Raw genomic sequence first — 17,500 nt, 5'->3', positions numbered from 1 at the left:
ACCATCCATGCAACCTTTTTGTAGGGCTCTTGACTTAAAAGCTTCCTTAATAGCAACCATTGTCTTTCTGTAGTTAAAGGGGATAGGTCACGCTATTTTAGGTAATTTTGTTTAATTTTGTTAATTATGAGCTCTAAACGTCAAATTGGCAGAGCAAGAGTCTTTCATTTTCAAAATCACAGCCACATAACAACTGAGAATGATTTTCTAGCTTTGTAAATGACCCAAATTCAATCCATTTCAATCCTCTCCAGTTTTGTCCATCCATGTCCCTTCTTGGCTTTCCTGCATAATTTTTGTTAGAGATCTTCTATAGTTTTGAACAGTTATTTTGATATTTTAGTTAATTCTATGACCATTCAACCAGTGCTGAAATTGCCTAAAATTGTGTGACCTAGCCCCTTTAAGTGCCAAATGTGGTCACCATTTATGACAGTGGTCTATTGTGAAGGAAAGCAGCTTTCTAAGACAAAAGGACTAGTGTTGGTGGGATCCGGTTACTTTTTGATGGCCCCACATATTGCCAAAAAAATATATTTTATTTCAAAAGATGAAAAGGTCAAAGGTCAAAATAAAGCAGTTACTGCACAAAGAATTGCTTGCAAAAACATCAAGGCCTGAGCAGTATCTTTTGTCCACTCAAAGACCATGTCCCCTTTTAACTCCTTCCCTATAAGGGTGATACATGTACATGAATTACAAGTACTTTAATAGAGATGATTTTACATGTTCTCTGTCTAATGCCAGATGATTTTACTTGTCAAGGGGGGCGTTTCAGGGGTGAAGGAGTTAAGCCCTTGGGCTATCTGGGACTGGATAGATGATAGTTGGCTTAGCTACAATAATCCCGAAAAATCGCCTAAAAATTGATCCGGATAATCTCCCATAAATGTTCTACAAACTCTCCAAAGTTCTAAAAATCTCAAAATTTTACTAAAAAATCCCAAAATTTTAATACAAAATATCAAAATTTAAAGACCCTTATTATAAGTTAAAACAAGCCAGCTACAAAATAGCTGTTGTGGATAACATAAGTTCAGTATGATTAACGATTATTATTTAACCCACAGCGTTGATGCTGCCTACATGTATTATTGACATGCCTACATGCACTATTGTGCGTCTCTGCTATGTTTTTTTCTTTGACAACTAACTGCAACAGAATTGTGGGATAAAATAACTGAATGCTCAAACGGCTGTGCATTAAGCCATGAAACCTCTTCATTCTGCTCACTCTTAAATTACAAGCAAGAACTTTTTTTTTTTTATTCCAATCTCTAAATAATTAGTTTTAAATGCATTTTACAGATTTTTTTGGCTCTAAAAGCTCTAAAAAATCTTGGAACTTGCTAACTTTTCAGCATCTAAAGATCTCAAAAAAAAAAGATTTTTGTACATACAGCTAAGCCTACCTGATAGCTGTCAATCCAGCTCCTAGACTTCTTTGATTCCCTTAGTAGGAAAGTGCTATACATTGTAATAACATGGTCAAGTTTCGAGGCCTGTGTAATTCTTGGTTTTATTTCAAGCTTGAAAGATACCCCATGAACTGTTTATGTTCCTTTCTAAACTTTACTTAGAAAATATTATCTTACCCACAATAAATAATTATTATTCAAACATGTGACTTAACCCTTCCTCACATGAGAGCTGTGAAACTTACAGAATGATGTTACTCTGGTTTGTCACTTGTTCGATAGATACATATTAAAGAAAAACCAGGCAAAACATTTGGCAGTATATGGGACTAACCCTAACCCTAACCCTAAAATAATAGTCATTGTTATCTTATTTTTAGTGGCTGTTGGTGAGATTGCCAATTTTACGGCATATGCCTTTGCTCCAGCCATTCTTGTCACTCCATTAGGTGCCATTAGTGTGTTAGTAAGGTAGGTGTGTTACAACCATTAATTTTAACAAGCTTGTCTGTAGAACATGCAAGGAGACACATGTTGCCTTGTTCCTTTGCATGTTGTTTCTGTTACAGAAACTTGTAAAACTGTTTGAATCTTGCAAGCAACTATTTCAAACAGCCAAGAAGATTTAGTTTTTCGGATTTTGACGCGGAAATTTTCGTGGTAGTTGAACCTTCCGCTTGACATCGTCTAGTTCCCTTGCCAGTGCGCCAGATTAACCTCAGAGATATAATAAATATCTTACTTTAACCTCATTTTCTCGGTCCGTACTTTAAGTTACGGATCCTTGTTTTTTCTCCTTGATCTATGGCCCACGCACTTCGGCCATAAATCAAGGGGAAAAAACACAGATTTGCCCATCATAAAACTGCCCGGTGAAAAACGTACTATAGTACGTGACTCCAGCCATAGCGATCCGATAACTATGTTGTTACGACCCAAAATTAGCCAGAGAACCGGTAAAAACGCTCTGATTTCAATTTTATGCTCATTTCTCGATCATAGAACTTAAAAGAATGCCAATTTGGCCCAATTGTATTTTCGATTTCTCCCACAGATTTGCCCGTCATGAAACTGCCCAGTGAAAAATGTACTATAGTACTCGACTCCAGCCATAGTGATCCAATAACTGTGATTTTACGATCCGAAATATGCCAGAGAGCTGCTAAAAATGCTCTGATTTTAATTTTATGCTCATTCCTCAGTCATAGAACTTAAATGAATTCCAATTTGGCCAAATTGTATTTTGGATTTCTCTGCACGGATCTCGAACTCGGTTAGTAAGAGGTATGTAATAGATTTGACTCTAAAACCAGAAGATTTTACTTGTCATTGGGAGGCGGTTCAGAAGTCAATGGTTTAACAACCTCTACATCAACCCCATCATGTCCCCTTTATAACTTTTACAAAGAGGGTATGTAAGGAACTAAATTTATTTTGAATACTGTTTGAGAACTTTAAATGGATCACAGCTGCATCAACTGTTCTTTGTTTGGGAGATTCATATTTTGTGAACTGGAAAGTAAGAGAGAAAAAGAAATTTTGTTGGGAGGTCCAGTTTGAACAGAGATTATTGCACATGTCACACTAACTTGCAGACACTGAAGTTCCAGTAATTTAGAACTTCAAAATTAAAACAATTGGACAGAAACGTTTACTGGTAATAAATAAATATTCTTTGCTATTAATTTTGGTACTAAGAAAACTACAACCAAAATTTTGGGAGACGTTTTGCTTTCTACTGGTACATTTGGTTTCTCAGTCTTTCTACCTTTTGACAAGAAATATTAACTGAAAGTTCTTGCCACAGCAGACACCCACTCACTCTCACCCACCACAGACACCCTCTCTTGCCACCAGACACCCAGTCACTCTTGCACACCTGACCTGATGTCATTATGCGTATTGTTTAGCAATACCCACAAAAAGAAAATTCTTGGTTAGATTTTTAAGGTTACGGTCAGAATGTTCATGAAAGGTCAGCAACTTTCATCCAAATTATATTCTGTAGAAGGTCAGACAACTCATTATTGCAAGGAGGAGAAATGAAAAATTTTCATTACCACTTTTGACTCATTTTTTTGTATGCCTGACTTTGTGTCTTTCAGTGCTGTGCTAGCTTCATATTTCTTAAATGAGAAACAGAATCTTCATGGTAAAATTGGCTGTGTCTTATCGATAATTGGTTCTACTGTGTTGGTGATTCATGCACCACAAGAAGAGGAAGTGAAAGACATTGACGACTTGGAAGTAAAACTTGGATCATTTGGTAAATAACTGCAAGAAACAATTATCAAATATATCATTTGTAGGGTTATGAGTAATTTTTCACTGGCTGAGTGAAATGAAATAAGTGAAAAATGTTTTTCTCATGCACCGCTGTTATTTCCGGTCTTTAGTGTAATGCTACTTGTATTAGCTTTGAATTTGCAATAAAGGTCAGGCTTGCAGCTTGCAGCAGTCAGCTTGACATGCATGGCTACCAGCGGTGTGTGAGAAGTCATGTTTTAGTAATAACTTTCTGCTGTTTCATTAAATTTTAGATAACAATACATGATGATCAACTTCTTCCATAAATTTTAGATAGGTATTTACAAAACATGGACTCCGAGATAATTTAATGAAGGCATCTACAGATTCTTTTTTTCAATCAATTTTGCTCCTGTAGTGCAAAAATTGTGGGTGGGCTGTATTTATGCAAGTTTTTCATCTCTCCCCAGATATTATGTCCAGAAATACCCCTAATTAAATGCACACTGATTTCAATAAGCATTACAAAGACTGTGTCTTCTTGCTCTTCTCCCCAACTCACTCAATGTTTCAGAATACAGACAATTAATGTCACAAAGCGTCCCCCAAATGCTTCTCATGACAAGTAAGGATAAACAGCTGCGTTTCCCCTAAGCTTAAAATAACACTAACCTATGCCCTGACCTTAGTGATGGAAATAGCTAGATAGCAAAGGCTTAGACTTAAAATTGTGGGTCGGCTGTATTTGGGCTTTATTCCGCGCACCGGTGGCTCAGTTGGTTGAGCACTGGGCTGCAATGCGGGAGATCTTGTGTTCGACTCCAGCCGGACCAACACTCAGGGTCTTTAAATAACTGAGGAGAAAATGCTGCCTTTGTAATGACATCCGCAAATGGTTAGACTTTCAAGTCTTGGCGGATAAGGACTAGAAACCCTAGTTTGGTTCGAGTTTATTGAGAAATATATATTTATCTCATGGTTTTGAGCCTTTTTAGAATTTAAAGCATTAGGAAAAGTGCTTAGGTAAATAGCTGTCTGTTCAGTACAGATGATCACTCGCTTAGATAGCCAAAGTAAGTAACAGATGTTGACACTATTTTCCGGTCGCCATATTGGTGCACCATAGATGTGCACCAACATGGCGTTTTCATACTGGGCTCTGTAAATTTCCGCGAAACATTTCGACGAATATCTGAAGTTTGGGGAAAATGGATGGTTTTCGATTTATTTTTTTATTGCATGACAGTGAAAACGATCTATACCTTTCAAGATCTTTGAATTGAGGGACAAAAAATATTATTTAACAGGCTGCACTATTATATATTAAACATATATTTGGGCTCAAATCTTATCTTTATCTGACGCTTTTCAAATGTCAAGGTGGTGTGGCTATTCAGATTCAAGAATCCTCTACAAAGTTAATGTGGAATGGATAGAAGATGAGGTTATAGAATACGAAATTATAAAATAATTATTTATGATGAAAACTGAGCTTAATGTATTTTTGTCATTGGTGTTTCAGCACTTGGGTTTCCTTGCTTTTTACGTGTTCCTCTTTCATGTTCTCTTTCTAGGATTTGTGGCATATGGTGTTATTGTTATTATAATTGCGCTTGGTTTGATGTTCTTTTATGGACCACGCTTTGGAAAAAAGAACATTTTGGTGTATATTTCAATCTGTTCCCTGATTGGTTCCTTATCTGTGATGGGATGTAAAGGCCTGGGGCTTGTAATTAGAGAGACAGCTCACGGAGACAATCAGCTGACCAATCCGGTAGCATGGGGATTATTGATTGCTGTTTTAGCATGTGTGACGACTCAAATGAACTATTTGAACAAAGCTCTTGATATCTTCAATACCTCATTGGTCACTCCAATATATTACGTTATGTTTACAACATTAACAATCATTGCATCCGCAATTCTGTTCCGAGAATGGGAAGTAATGGACAGTAAAGACACCATCGGAGCAATCTGTGGGTTCTTGACAATCGTGTTTGGTGTGTTTCTTTTACATGCATTTAAAGACGTTCACTTCAGTTTGAAGGATGTTCTTCAGTTCTCTACACAGCCGAATGGTGCAACAAGAATACGGAAACCTGGTCCTGTGATAAATGACGAGGCTCAAGCATTCCTGATGCATCCAATGGGTGTAAAAGAAGAGGAAGAAGAAGAAGTGGCAGCATTTGCAAATAACGCAAACCATTTGTGATACTTATTTTAAAATACAATTGTTTTTTAATTTTATGAATTGGATTTAAAAATACAAATAGGATGGTCAAATGTACTTAACATATTTATACCAAAATACATGTATTTTTTTCACTAGTAGCTCTTAAACTCAACGTTGAGTAGTGTAAATAGCAGTTTCTACCACAACCTAGATTGGATTGGCTTTCTATAAATTAATTATCATGGAAATAAAGTTTTTTAACTAAAAAAAGTATCTTAGTTTTCTTTCTGCAGAATGTATTGGGCTAGGATGATCAATGAGTTAACAGACAAAGGAAACTCAAGAAATAATTGAAATTAATGATTCATTGGTATTCTATTGCCTTTGCCTTCGTTATTTTTCATTTTTTTTTTTTTTTCATTTTTGTACAAAATGTAGGTGATAAAGTACTGGTGCGTGTTGTTGAACTTTTTATCAAAATGCTGTCATTGACCCACTACTGTTGTAACGGTCTTGGGCAGCACTTGATTCTAGTGTTTTGTTGGTGTTAAGAATGAATCATGAAATACTGTAGCATTAGCGATAAGTGTTCACTTTGGCTGACAGTGGCATGTGATAAAATTTGCTGAAATAAGGATTGAACTGAATATCATTCTTATGCATTGTGTAGCCTCCCACCCAGATTAATAGGGCTTTACCTATTTTTTTCCCATGAGCTGAAAGAATGTGCTAAAAAATTGAGATCGTAATATTATTAATGACTAACTTTGGGTTTAGAGACAACACAGAAAGGGATTCTTGATCACTTGTTTCTTTTCACAATACATTATGTCTTCCAGGAAAGAGATTGACTATGATAAATAAATGACTTGTAGTTGATATATGGTTTAAAAGCCAATACTGTATGCCATTACTGTGTAAAAGTTACGAGATGCATGGTATTGCCAAATACTGGTTCTTTTTACTTTTGGAAGTTATATTTGTGAGACAGTCATTTCTTCTTGAATTTCCGCTTCCAAGTCAAGGCATCTGAGCGATCTTGGTTTGTGATTGGGATTGTATCAAGCACCTTTAGGTGAGGTAGGGCAGAAATCACATACTGCTTGTAACCAGGAATGTTCTCTATTGGATTTCCATGCAGTGTTACACTAAAGAGTTCTGGAAGTGCACCAAGTTTGTCAATTTCTGACAGCTTCTCGATGCTGTTTGCATGTAGGTACAGAATCTTCAATTTGGGGTACTGAAGTAACACCTAAAACAAATTTAAAACATCTGACATGTTAATTGATAACTGGCTTATGATGGATTAAAAATTGGCTCTGAAACCTGAAGCTTCAAGGAGGAACCTTAATTCATCATGTCTTTGTATTTAATATTCAGTTTGCAAGAAATTAACTTAAGACTACATACACTGTAGCTACCTCGTCAATGGTTGAGATGTCATTGAATGATAAATCTAGCCAAGACAAATCATATGGGTTTTCCAATAAATGTTCAAGCGTAGAACTAAAGTACTGAAGGTCTGAGATGGCATTGTAGCAGAAGCGGAGGATAGTCGCCTTGTACTTCTGTTGTCCTGACTCTGTAGTTGTCTATGACACAAAGAAAGATGATTTGCACTTGAGAATACACAGACTGAGGTAAACTTGTGGCGACACATCACGTCACATTTTCTTTTCTTTTTTTTCTTTTTTTTTCACCATACCCATTTTATGAACCTATGAGTTCTGGCCCCGGTTGTTCAAACAATGGGATAGCGCTTATCCACCGGATAAATGACTATCCAGTGGATAAGTAATAGCGAAACCAATTGCCCTACCCAATGGATAGTGATTTATTAGGTGGATAGCGTTATCCACCTTTTGAACAACTGGGGCCTGGGGCCCTTTTCTCGAAAGTCCCGAAAACTTTTCGGGTCCGAAAAGCCATTTGTGAAACTACTAACTGCTTGTTTTGGAAAGCTGATCTTTGAACATGCCTTTAAGGTGACAAAAAGAAAAAGGACTGTGAAGTTTGATGACTTAAATCCTCTCCGTTCTTAAGATGCAAAAGAAATTGTGACACCCGAAAATGGCCTGTAAAGTTTTGGGACTTTCGAGAAACGGGCCCGTGATCTTTTAGCATGTTCTAATTTAATTATTATTATTGTATGTTCTATTGAACTTTGTTAGGTAAACCACCTTTAGGCTTAGAGGGTTAGCCAAATTGAGGGGTACTTTATTCGTTTCTGAGTTTTCGGGGTCTTGGGGTTCTTTAATAGGGTCTTCGTTTTCGAGACACCTTGGTTACAGGTCATTGTTTTACCAATACAGAAACTAACCTAAACATTCATTACAGCTAACCTTAAGCCTAATTATGCATCAGTCAATTCCAACTGCGCCCTGACCTGTGACTTGTGACCTGTACCTGCCCGTATATAGGTGGTTTTCACGTTACGTCATCGTCGCCATGTTGGTGGACGAAAACAAAAGATCTCTTTTATGAGCTCCTTTTGTTCGTCCACCAGAAATTGTACATTGCAGCATTGTTATATGTGTCTCTAGAGATTGGTTGCAAACCACCTATATGTTCTCTCTCTCTAGTTTGAACATTCTTAACCTCAGGATCCTTGCTTGTAGTTGAGAGAGATGGGAAGATCTTGACGCTGGGATTAGATCCATGTAAACTATATATTCTTGGTTGGTGCTTTGTGAACAACAAGTAAGCGAAACTACCTTTCAACGACACCGCCGTTAGAAAGTTACGACAAATTCTAAATTGAGTTAATTCTTGTTGGCCATTGACAACTTAAGATTTCAATCATGTACAATACCTTGACAAACTTGTGTCGTCCGGGTCTCGGTTCTTCATCCATGGCATCTATTAATACAAAAGTGTCAAATTGTAATGATGCTGCTCATCGGTAAACTGACAGCTAAGTTGATACAGTCCCTGTACAATGCAAGTTCGCCTCGTGTACTGAATATAAATCGTGAGCCCGTCACTTACCTTGAATTCCTGCCAATGATTTAAAGGAAAAATCCAGCGGAGGTGGGATTTCATTATCTGCATCAACTGCGGCCAAAACGGTTGGTTTAGATTTGCTCGACATTTTTTAAAATCTTCCACATGCTGGCTAACCAGACGCCATCTTTGTTTTCTCGTGACGTTTGACACCTAGTTGTCATGACAACCAACGAAAACAGTGAACATAAGGTCAGCGGATGACTTTCAAAAACAAATATGGCGGGTGATAACAGAGGTTGGTAGTGCTTGTGTTTAATAATTTTCAGACCGGTTTTAAGTCTCTCCCATTGCATTGTTCCCCCTTATGATGACTCCATATTTATAAGGCATAACATAAGGGAATTTCATTTCCAGAAGTTCAGAAGTTGGTTCACGTGGCTGAATTTAGCACAAATTTGGGGACATGCGTGGGAACTTTTAATAATATCGCTCAGCAGTGACATCCCCCGCCCCCCACTCTTCCCCCATCCAACTCCCGCTCTCCTTTAGATCTCTATCACTCAGCTCTTCTCTGGGATTACATTGGCATATGCCTACAACTATTACTGTCAAATATTAAGTTTGTTTCAAATCATTTGTCAGATTCTGACTGGTTCATTTTTATTCTACAGGCAAAACAGTCGTGGAAGTATCCTTTCAATTCCCTCGGAATATATAAAATAGTGACCATGCTTTAAGAAGGGTAGCGCAATAAATAACAATTATTTGCCGTAGGCAAGGTGAATATTGGTGAATAAAAGCTGAGAGAAAGTTGAAGTGTTTATTCACCGATATTCACCGAGCCTGAGGTGAATAATTATTGTTTTAGTATAAGGTAGGTGATTATTGGAAAAATATGCATTTTCTTCAAAACAATTAATTTCTTCGTCTGTCACCCAACAAAACGGCTTGTGGCCATTTTGAAAGAGTCTGCTTAGGTGATTATCATGTAATAATCACTTCAAGTGCAACCAATCAGTGCGTAGAATGTTTGATAATCACCAATGTAATTACACTAAATCCTAATACTAATTATTGACAGTTAAAATTTTTTGTAGTGTTAATAACTCACTGAAAAATTATGTCCCCATTAAGTCCTTCATTTTTTAGTGAAAAACAGCCCAGTTTATTCTACGCCCTTTAAATGAAACTAAAGTTTAGTGAAGCACTCATTCATCCAAAAAGAGTTTCTTAAGGTTTACCATGGGTTCCAGAGAAATTTTTTGTTAATTTAAACATTTTGCCACATAACAATAAATTTACATTTAATGATTAAAGTTAAGATAATATATATGGCAAGGAAACCTAAAAGAAACCAGGAGGCTTATATACAAGGTTAGGTTTCCTCCCAAAGCAGAAAGAATTGAATAACACAAATATAGAGCAAGACATTCAGTTAGGTGTGACACAAGAATTGGATCAATGAGGAAATAAAAAAAGAAAGGAAGAAGTTAATAGTTGTTGATTTAAAAAGCACCAATATGTTCAATGATATTCAACAGATTTCTCATTGTTTTCCCCCAAAGCACCTAGGCTTAACTAGGGGGATTACAATAATACAAAATGTTTTTAATTTATTGTTTATTATATATATAGGCTTCTTTTTTTTTTTCAAGGTCGGAGAGAATGCTCAGCTGTTTTAAGTCAAGGACTTATCCTTTTTCATTCTCAACCATAGATTTCAAATTGATAAGTGCTCTCTCTTACCTTGAAAGAAAATTCCTTTGGCATCCAGAGTACTTAAGTCTATTCTCACTGATGTAGTTTAATAGATACTCAGCTTTAATGATATGAATTTTATTGCAACAACATTGAAAATGAAAGATTTCGTTGTTTCAGGTGTTCACGGTTTTCCCGGTCCCACTGTAACCATTGCAACCAGAAAAACCATGAACACCTGAAATATGTCAGGATATTTCTGTCTAACCACGCATCTGAAATCCACTTGCTAAACCACAGAGTGTTTGCTGTTGTTTGTGCAACAAGAATGTCGGCTTTAGATTTGCCAGGTAATTGGTTTAATTTGAGCTAATTCTGGTCGTTTAAGCTCTGAGACTACTCGTAAAGAAACAGAAGAGTGCATGTATTTGTCCTTCCACTGATCACTGGCACTCCGGAGCAACTGTTGCTTTCAACATGTGGCGCCACTGCAAATATCTGAATTATGAGTTATTCCAGTTTGTGGTTTTGGCGTGTGAAGTACTTAAACATGATTGGCTTAAGATTAGTAAGCATTCCTGGCATATTTTAGGTGTTCACAGGGGTTTCAAAAACTTTTGAAGTAGATTCCTGGGCTAATCAATGTAAGCGATGGTCACTCTTGTCTTTTACAAGGGTTTGAATGAAAAGCAAGGCAGAGTATCCAGCGGTCAGAGGAAAATTTCTGACAAACAGACGATGTATACTGCCGGTAACTGGCTTCTGATGAAACCTCTGTGTTCACGGTTATCCTGGTTGCACTGTGACAGCCCAACAGGCAAATGAAGGGGTCAATTTCTAAAGAAATTGTGGTGCTGTGTTGTTGGGCAGTAAAACATGAAAATTTGGTCTTATCAAATGAGTTTTAAATAAAGGTAAATTAAAGGGGCAATGTCATGTTATTTATTAAAGGTGTTTAGGGGAAATCTGTTAGTTTATCACAAGTTTAAAACTCAAATGGTGATGTGAAATTCCTATACTGATAAAATTATCATTGCATAACAAACAAGACGATTCTGAGAAAAAACAACTTTTATCCAGGCAATTTGCCGTGAACTTGAAAAATATCAGGCTGACCTTTTTCAACAGAAATTGATTTCATCAAACGAGTTGATAAAGGTCGAATAACCACCATGAAAGAAATGAAATGTGCCAGTTTTTTCAAAAAACGGGGCAACACAGACTCCACTGTCACCACAGGCAAACATTGTGCCCAAGAAATCGATCGAAATACCGCACTACAATCACCACAAAACGAAGAAACCAACAGAATTCCATTCACCCTCACCTACCATCCACAAAACCTTGCAGTCAAAAATGTAATTCTCAAAAACTTCAAAATTCTCCGCAGTGATCCTGAAACTAAACACATCTTTCCTCTACCACCACTTATTTCATTCAAACGCGACAAAACCATCTATTAGGTAACTTTCTACGGGTAGCTAGGAGCGCTTTCGAGTCAGACAACCAACCAGGAACTTTCAAATGTACACACACACAATTCAAAACTTGTCCCTTTATTTCTAACATGGGTTAAGATCTCAGGACCTAATCGATCTGCTAAAATCACGGACCACTTTACATGCATCTCCGCAAACGCCATCTACTGCATACCCTGCACACTATGCAAAAAGATCTACATAGGCGAAACAGGAAGAAGATTGGCGGACCGCTTTCGCGAACACCTACGAGATGTAGAAAAAAACGACAGATGCCTCAAAACCAGTTGCACGCCATTTTAATCTGCCTAATCACTCCCACCACAACATGACTATTTGCGGCCTATCCTTACACCACGGAAACACAGAAAGCCGTAAAAATCTCGAACAAAAATTTATTTTTCAACAGGGCACACTCTATCCACGTGGAATCAATGAACGCCTCTCATTCCATTAATCTATTCACAAATTCATGTCACCCTATTTCTACCAATAGCAAAGCTCCTCCGCACACATGTAAACCTACAACAAGCACAATTCCTCTATTCGCTCCAACGAAGGGCTAACGCTCGAAACGTCAGCTTTCCAAATCTTTCACGGTGGTTATTCGACCTTTATCAACTCGTTTGATAAAATCAATTTATGTTTCAATCTCCCACCGACACAGTACCACAGTTTCTTTAGATACTAAAATTTTGTAATCTTTTTCAAGATTACCCAAATGCAATCTGTTTCAAACTTGTCCATTTGTGTCCATCCATGCTTCGCTTTCCCTTTTTGGTTGTATTTCGTTTGTGTTGTTCAGTGGTTTAAAGTGATTTTTTGCAATGTTTCATTCTACCTTTTGGGCATTTTGGGTGTCCTGAAAGTACATTATTTTGCGTGACATAGCCCCTTTAAAGTGCTACTACTTTATGATCAAATTTTTGTCCCTTGAATTTTTAGCCTAAGGTTTAATTATCATATAGAATTCCAAGAAAGATGATTAAAATTGCTGTTTACCGTTTGGAAATATCTGCATTGGTTCCGGAGATATTTAAGTTTGAAAAATGTGTAAAATATGCAAATGAGATTAGTGATGATGTCATTCACTCAACCCAATATAAAATCAAGTATTATAAATAGAGCTATCTTGGTCAATTTGTAGCAGAGACCATTGAAACTTGGTAGGGTAATAGTTATACGGGCAACACACCTTCAGTTGTAAAGAAATTGGTTCCCATGGCAACTCACTCTTTCCCAGTTCCCTCTAACCTGATTCAATATTCTTGGTGATTATAAGCTAGAAAAACATTTAGCAAGGCAACAAACTCGACCTAAACTATCTATATGCCTGCAGGATCATGCAGATGAGGCACCATTGGTAAATATCAAAATAGAATGCCAAAGGTGGCCAACAAAGCCATTAATATCCCTAAGGGAGGTCTGGAACCCAGTATGTTGTCTTGGTAACAAAATCTTTGCCCATCATATTTTATCATCATTCAGTTGAGTTTATGATGTCATCACTTTGCTAATTTGCTTATTTTGAAAACTTGAATATCTCTCAAACGAAAAGAGATATTTGAAAATAGTAAACAGCATTCTACCTCTCATACAGACTACATGTTTATGTCTTTAAATGGCTTAGATAGGAAAGATGCAAATTTCATCATAGTAGCACTTTAACCACCACAAGAAAGATTTGTAAGCTGATGTTTTGAGAGTCCACCTTATGCAAATCCCACCTCCTGACAACTACACATCCCAGTTGTCACTATCCAATGGTTTCAATCTGTACAAAGATTTAAGTATTTGCTCACATATCTGTGAACATGCATTCTCTAAGCACACATAAGTAAAGCGAGTTTGAAAACCTTTTTCAATGCTTAATGCAAAGTATATGTTACACTCTGGATAGCGACTTATCCAATGGATAAAGTTATACAGCATGTCACTATATATGAACAACTAGGGCCTGGTCTATCCTGTCTCCTAGATAATCTTTTCTATCAGCTCATTATCATAGGACCATACTTATTAAAATAGAGTTTAATGTAATTTACCTGATGAGGAGCAAGTGTACCCAGTGCTTGGCATGGCGTTGATGTTTATTGGTGTACAGTGTTGTCTGCATGCTGGCGTGCCATAATAGCAACTGGCCCACCGGTTAGCAAATGCGATATCTAATCACAGTAGTAAGAGGAATACTATAATCATACCACCAATACTATAATGACCAGGGCCATAAGCACTGGCCCGCCAGTTAAGTGTTACTATAATTATAATCATCATAATTATAGTTCATTCCTTGACTCTCTACTAGCTATCATCTTTACCACTACAGATTTTTCTTTTTCTCAACATTTACTATGCAATCATTTTTTGCATCGCTGAACTCTTGCTCTATGTCTACAAAGGTACAGTCTGGGCGATTTTATTCAGAGTTGAGGTTTTCTTATTTTAAATAATGGCACCTCATGAAATTTGGGTGATGTCTTTTGCGTGATAAAATATGGATGTTATTGTTTACCTGTAAGCTATGTTTGTGATAAAAGAATTTGTGTTAAAAGTCCATGTTTACTGTGCATTAATTGGTGTAGTATGGAAATGCAATTCTTTGTGCTGTAAGCACTAAAATATATTAGTGGGTGGAATTATAGCATGAAAAGGCCTTATGTTTAACAGCAGTTTTGAAAAGAGCAGTTCGACTAGGATATTCTCAAAAATTTTGATAGCTGTTAAAATTCCTGTGCCTGACCAGGTTAAGAGTAAATATTTGATTTTCTTAGCCACTGGCATAATTACATTTAAATATTTATTACAATATGTAACATTATATTGAAAAACAGGTACGTGTCATAGTTAGTCAACTCCCAACAGGCGCTTTCTTCTATTTGTTCATATTATGGAAATAATAATTATGAAAACAATTTATTATAACACAATATACTATTTTACAAGTAGTAAATAGGCCTCGGGGTTTTTAAGAGGAGTGTGGAGAGATTTTTGCTTTAGTGAACCATTCCCCTTACAACGTGAATGCCGGAGCCAATTAGAATGACTTTGGGGATTACAGCTTTTAGCCACCTCTCACTGCAGCACTCCTTTGTAATGCAACCTTTAGTCATGGCAAATAAATGAATAAACTGAATTTTTACAGATCCATTCTTTGGGAAATCCAACAAGCTAGGTTTCTAGATGTTTATGTCAATGGTTGCTTAGTATTTTTTTGGTATTGGAAATCACTTGCACCCAGGGTGCTCATAATAAGATGCATTTTGTTTGATATCCAAGTATAAGTAGGGAGCTTAAGCAACGACAACCGGGACGGCAACGAGAACGTCACAAATTTGCATATTCATTGGGCAAAAACAATAGCTTTGCACGCCCTGCACGTGCGTTTTTCACTTTTGTCCATTTCTTTGCCGTCATCAGCAAAACTGCAACGTGAAATAGCCAATTTTGAGGTTTTATGAACAACGTTAGCACTTGAGGATAAATTACCATTTTCTCCCCTAAATTAAGCGCCGTTCCTACCAATGTCATTTTTAAGGAACTACCACACCCCTGACATATCAAAAAGGTTGAAATAGACACGAAGCGATCAAAATAAAGCGAATGTATATTTTGAGATGACGTTCTCGTTGCCGTCGCCGTTGTCGTTGCTTAAGCTCCCTAGTGTCTCATTAAGACAGTAAGTAAGTCTACTCATTTTGCTAAACTATAGGTAAGTGTCAAGGGGTAACAGGTTGGGGTACCTTGTACAAATGCACCTGTTAATCTTTGCTTGAGGAGTAGAGTTCAAGGGTCACTTTAATAGTGGTGTCAATTGTCTGAATTTCCAAGACACGAGTGGTGTTGTAGTTTAACGGAGAAGGGCAAGTGGAGACTTGCTTGCATTTGTGGTTGTATCCATTGGAAATTATTGTACAAACAAAGCCATCGCTTGGTTTGCAAAGTTCCAGAACTTTGTTCTTGAAACCACGGCAATGTATTGTGACCCACTCCTTCTCAAAAACATTTGTCACTTCTTGAGGTCTACTAAGAGTGATTCTGCTTCTTAATATTTTGCAATCATGGAAACAACTGCCTTCCCTTCACCAGAAGGCCTGATACTCCGGCTACTTTTAAAAAAAGTGCATAGTGGCCAAAGGAAGAAAGGAAGTAGAATTTTAAAATCTAATATAAGGTTCTAATGTAGTGTTTTTTTGCAGGAGTACTTTTGCCATACCCTGACACAGGAGTCACACTGGGTATTGAAATCTTTGTTATCTTACTTCTGGCTTTCTTTGAGGGTGTCAGGCTTTTCCTTGGTAGGTATGGAGGTGGTGTTAAAACAAAGAGAGAGGGAATATAATAACAAGAAAAAGAAAAATAATGAGAGTATGGGGCATGCAGTAACAGCAATACATGTAGAATAACCTCTACATGAACTTCAGAAACAATTATAGAAATAGTAACAACGAGAGAGAACAATGGAAAAGACAACAAAAATAACAACTTAAAAAAAAGCAATAACGGAAGCTCCAATGAATATTATTGGTTGCACCATCAATTTGTGCCAGGTGTCAAAGGCTAATGGACATCACAGATGTCAGGTCAACTTTGGCAGACTAACAACAACTACTACAATCTTTATTTGTACTTGCACTATACCTGAACCATTAGATTGAAAATAGAGGAAATTAAAATATTATTATTGAACTCTGCTTTTGATATTCTGTTTCAGAAGCAAAACTTTTCCAGCCATTTCATTGTGGTGTGTAATGATAGCCATTATTACATACTGAACAAAATATTGCATTCCTGATCGATTGTTCAATGACGAATGCATAAATGTGATATAGAGTGCAAAAGAGGTTATAGAGTGCAATACAGAAGTTGCTGTGGAAACAAAGCAATGGAGCTTATAATAAATAAAAAATAGTATGAACTTGCTTTTGCATTTCAAGATTTCTGGTCACTCATGATGTTTTGAAAGTTGTCAAACTGCACTCGTCTATGGCTTGTGCAATTTTCAGAACTTTCAAAACATCATTCATGCCCATAAATCACAAAATGCACTCGCGTTCATACAATTTCCTGTATGGATTGGAAAGTCACTTAAAGGTCCACTTTAAGACATCTCGAGTAGACCAACATTTTAACCCTTGATGCCTCAAACGCCCTAGGACACCCCCGGTTGACGATTAAAATCATCTGACGTTAGAGGAAAATCTGTCAAGTCTCACTCCCAGGAATCAATGGGTAAAGAGCATTTCGTTGGCGGTGTGATGATTACTTTTACTTCTAATACACATTATTCAATACATTATTTTAGTCTTCTGTATTAAGAACGGTGCCTACTAATTCAAAGGTAGTTTTGCCCCGGTTTATGATGATGCAGAAAATGTAGATCTTAACAAGTGTTATTAAAATCCAAAAACAAAATTAATGGGTTACCACACATTTTTCAGAGATAATATTGATGAATAATATTTGTAAAAAGCTTTAAAATACAAAGCAATGTATGGCGTTCTTTCTCAAATTGAAGCTTAATTATCTCTCAAAAATGCATA

At 36.8% G+C, this 17,500-nt stretch overlaps 3 protein-coding genes across 4 annotated transcripts in view; 2 read left to right on the top strand and 1 right to left on the bottom strand.

Moving 5' to 3' along the window:
• The window catches only part of LOC137999651 (magnesium transporter NIPA2-like), a 7,836-nt gene extending 1,929 nt beyond the window's left edge, over positions 1 to 5,907 (top strand). For both annotated transcript variants that reach the window (XM_068845495.1, XM_068845496.1), the window contains exons 4-6: positions 1,799 to 1,889; positions 3,524 to 3,684; positions 5,240 to 5,907. In XM_068845495.1, coding sequence (XP_068701596.1) covers positions 1,799 to 1,889; positions 3,524 to 3,684; positions 5,240 to 5,877 — 890 coding nt within the window. In that variant the 3' untranslated portion in view covers positions 5,878 to 5,907. The remainder of the gene's footprint in view (positions 1 to 1,798; positions 1,890 to 3,523; positions 3,685 to 5,239) is intronic.
• A 922-nt stretch (positions 5,908 to 6,829) lies between these two features.
• Positions 6,830 to 8,996, bottom strand: LOC137999652 (leucine-rich repeat-containing protein 51-like). Its single transcript, XM_068845497.1, has 4 exons — positions 8,827 to 8,996; positions 8,651 to 8,697; positions 7,260 to 7,430; positions 6,830 to 7,090 (listed from the first exon to the last, which is right to left on the bottom strand). The coding sequence occupies exons 1-4, from the start codon at positions 8,927 to 8,929 to the stop codon at positions 6,830 to 6,832; spliced, it is 582 nt and encodes a 193-aa protein (XP_068701598.1). The 5' UTR covers positions 8,930 to 8,996.
• A 49-nt stretch (positions 8,997 to 9,045) lies between these two features.
• LOC137999650 (transmembrane protein 216-like) overlaps positions 9,046 to 17,500 on the top strand; it is a 14,173-nt gene continuing 5,718 nt past the window's right edge. The window contains exons 1-4 of the mRNA XM_068845494.1: positions 9,046 to 9,079; positions 9,456 to 9,472; positions 14,266 to 14,359; positions 16,157 to 16,255. Coding sequence (XP_068701595.1) covers positions 9,061 to 9,079; positions 9,456 to 9,472; positions 14,266 to 14,359; positions 16,157 to 16,255 — 229 coding nt within the window. The 5' untranslated portion in view covers positions 9,046 to 9,060. The remainder of the gene's footprint in view (positions 9,080 to 9,455; positions 9,473 to 14,265; positions 14,360 to 16,156; positions 16,256 to 17,500) is intronic.

Source organism: Montipora foliosa, chromosome 4 (assembly GCF_036669935.1).
Source record: "Montipora foliosa isolate CH-2021 chromosome 4, ASM3666993v2, whole genome shotgun sequence".
Classification (NCBI taxonomy): Eukaryota; Metazoa; Cnidaria; class Anthozoa; order Scleractinia; family Acroporidae; genus Montipora; species Montipora foliosa.
This window is presented reverse-complemented; position numbering and strand designations above follow the sequence as displayed.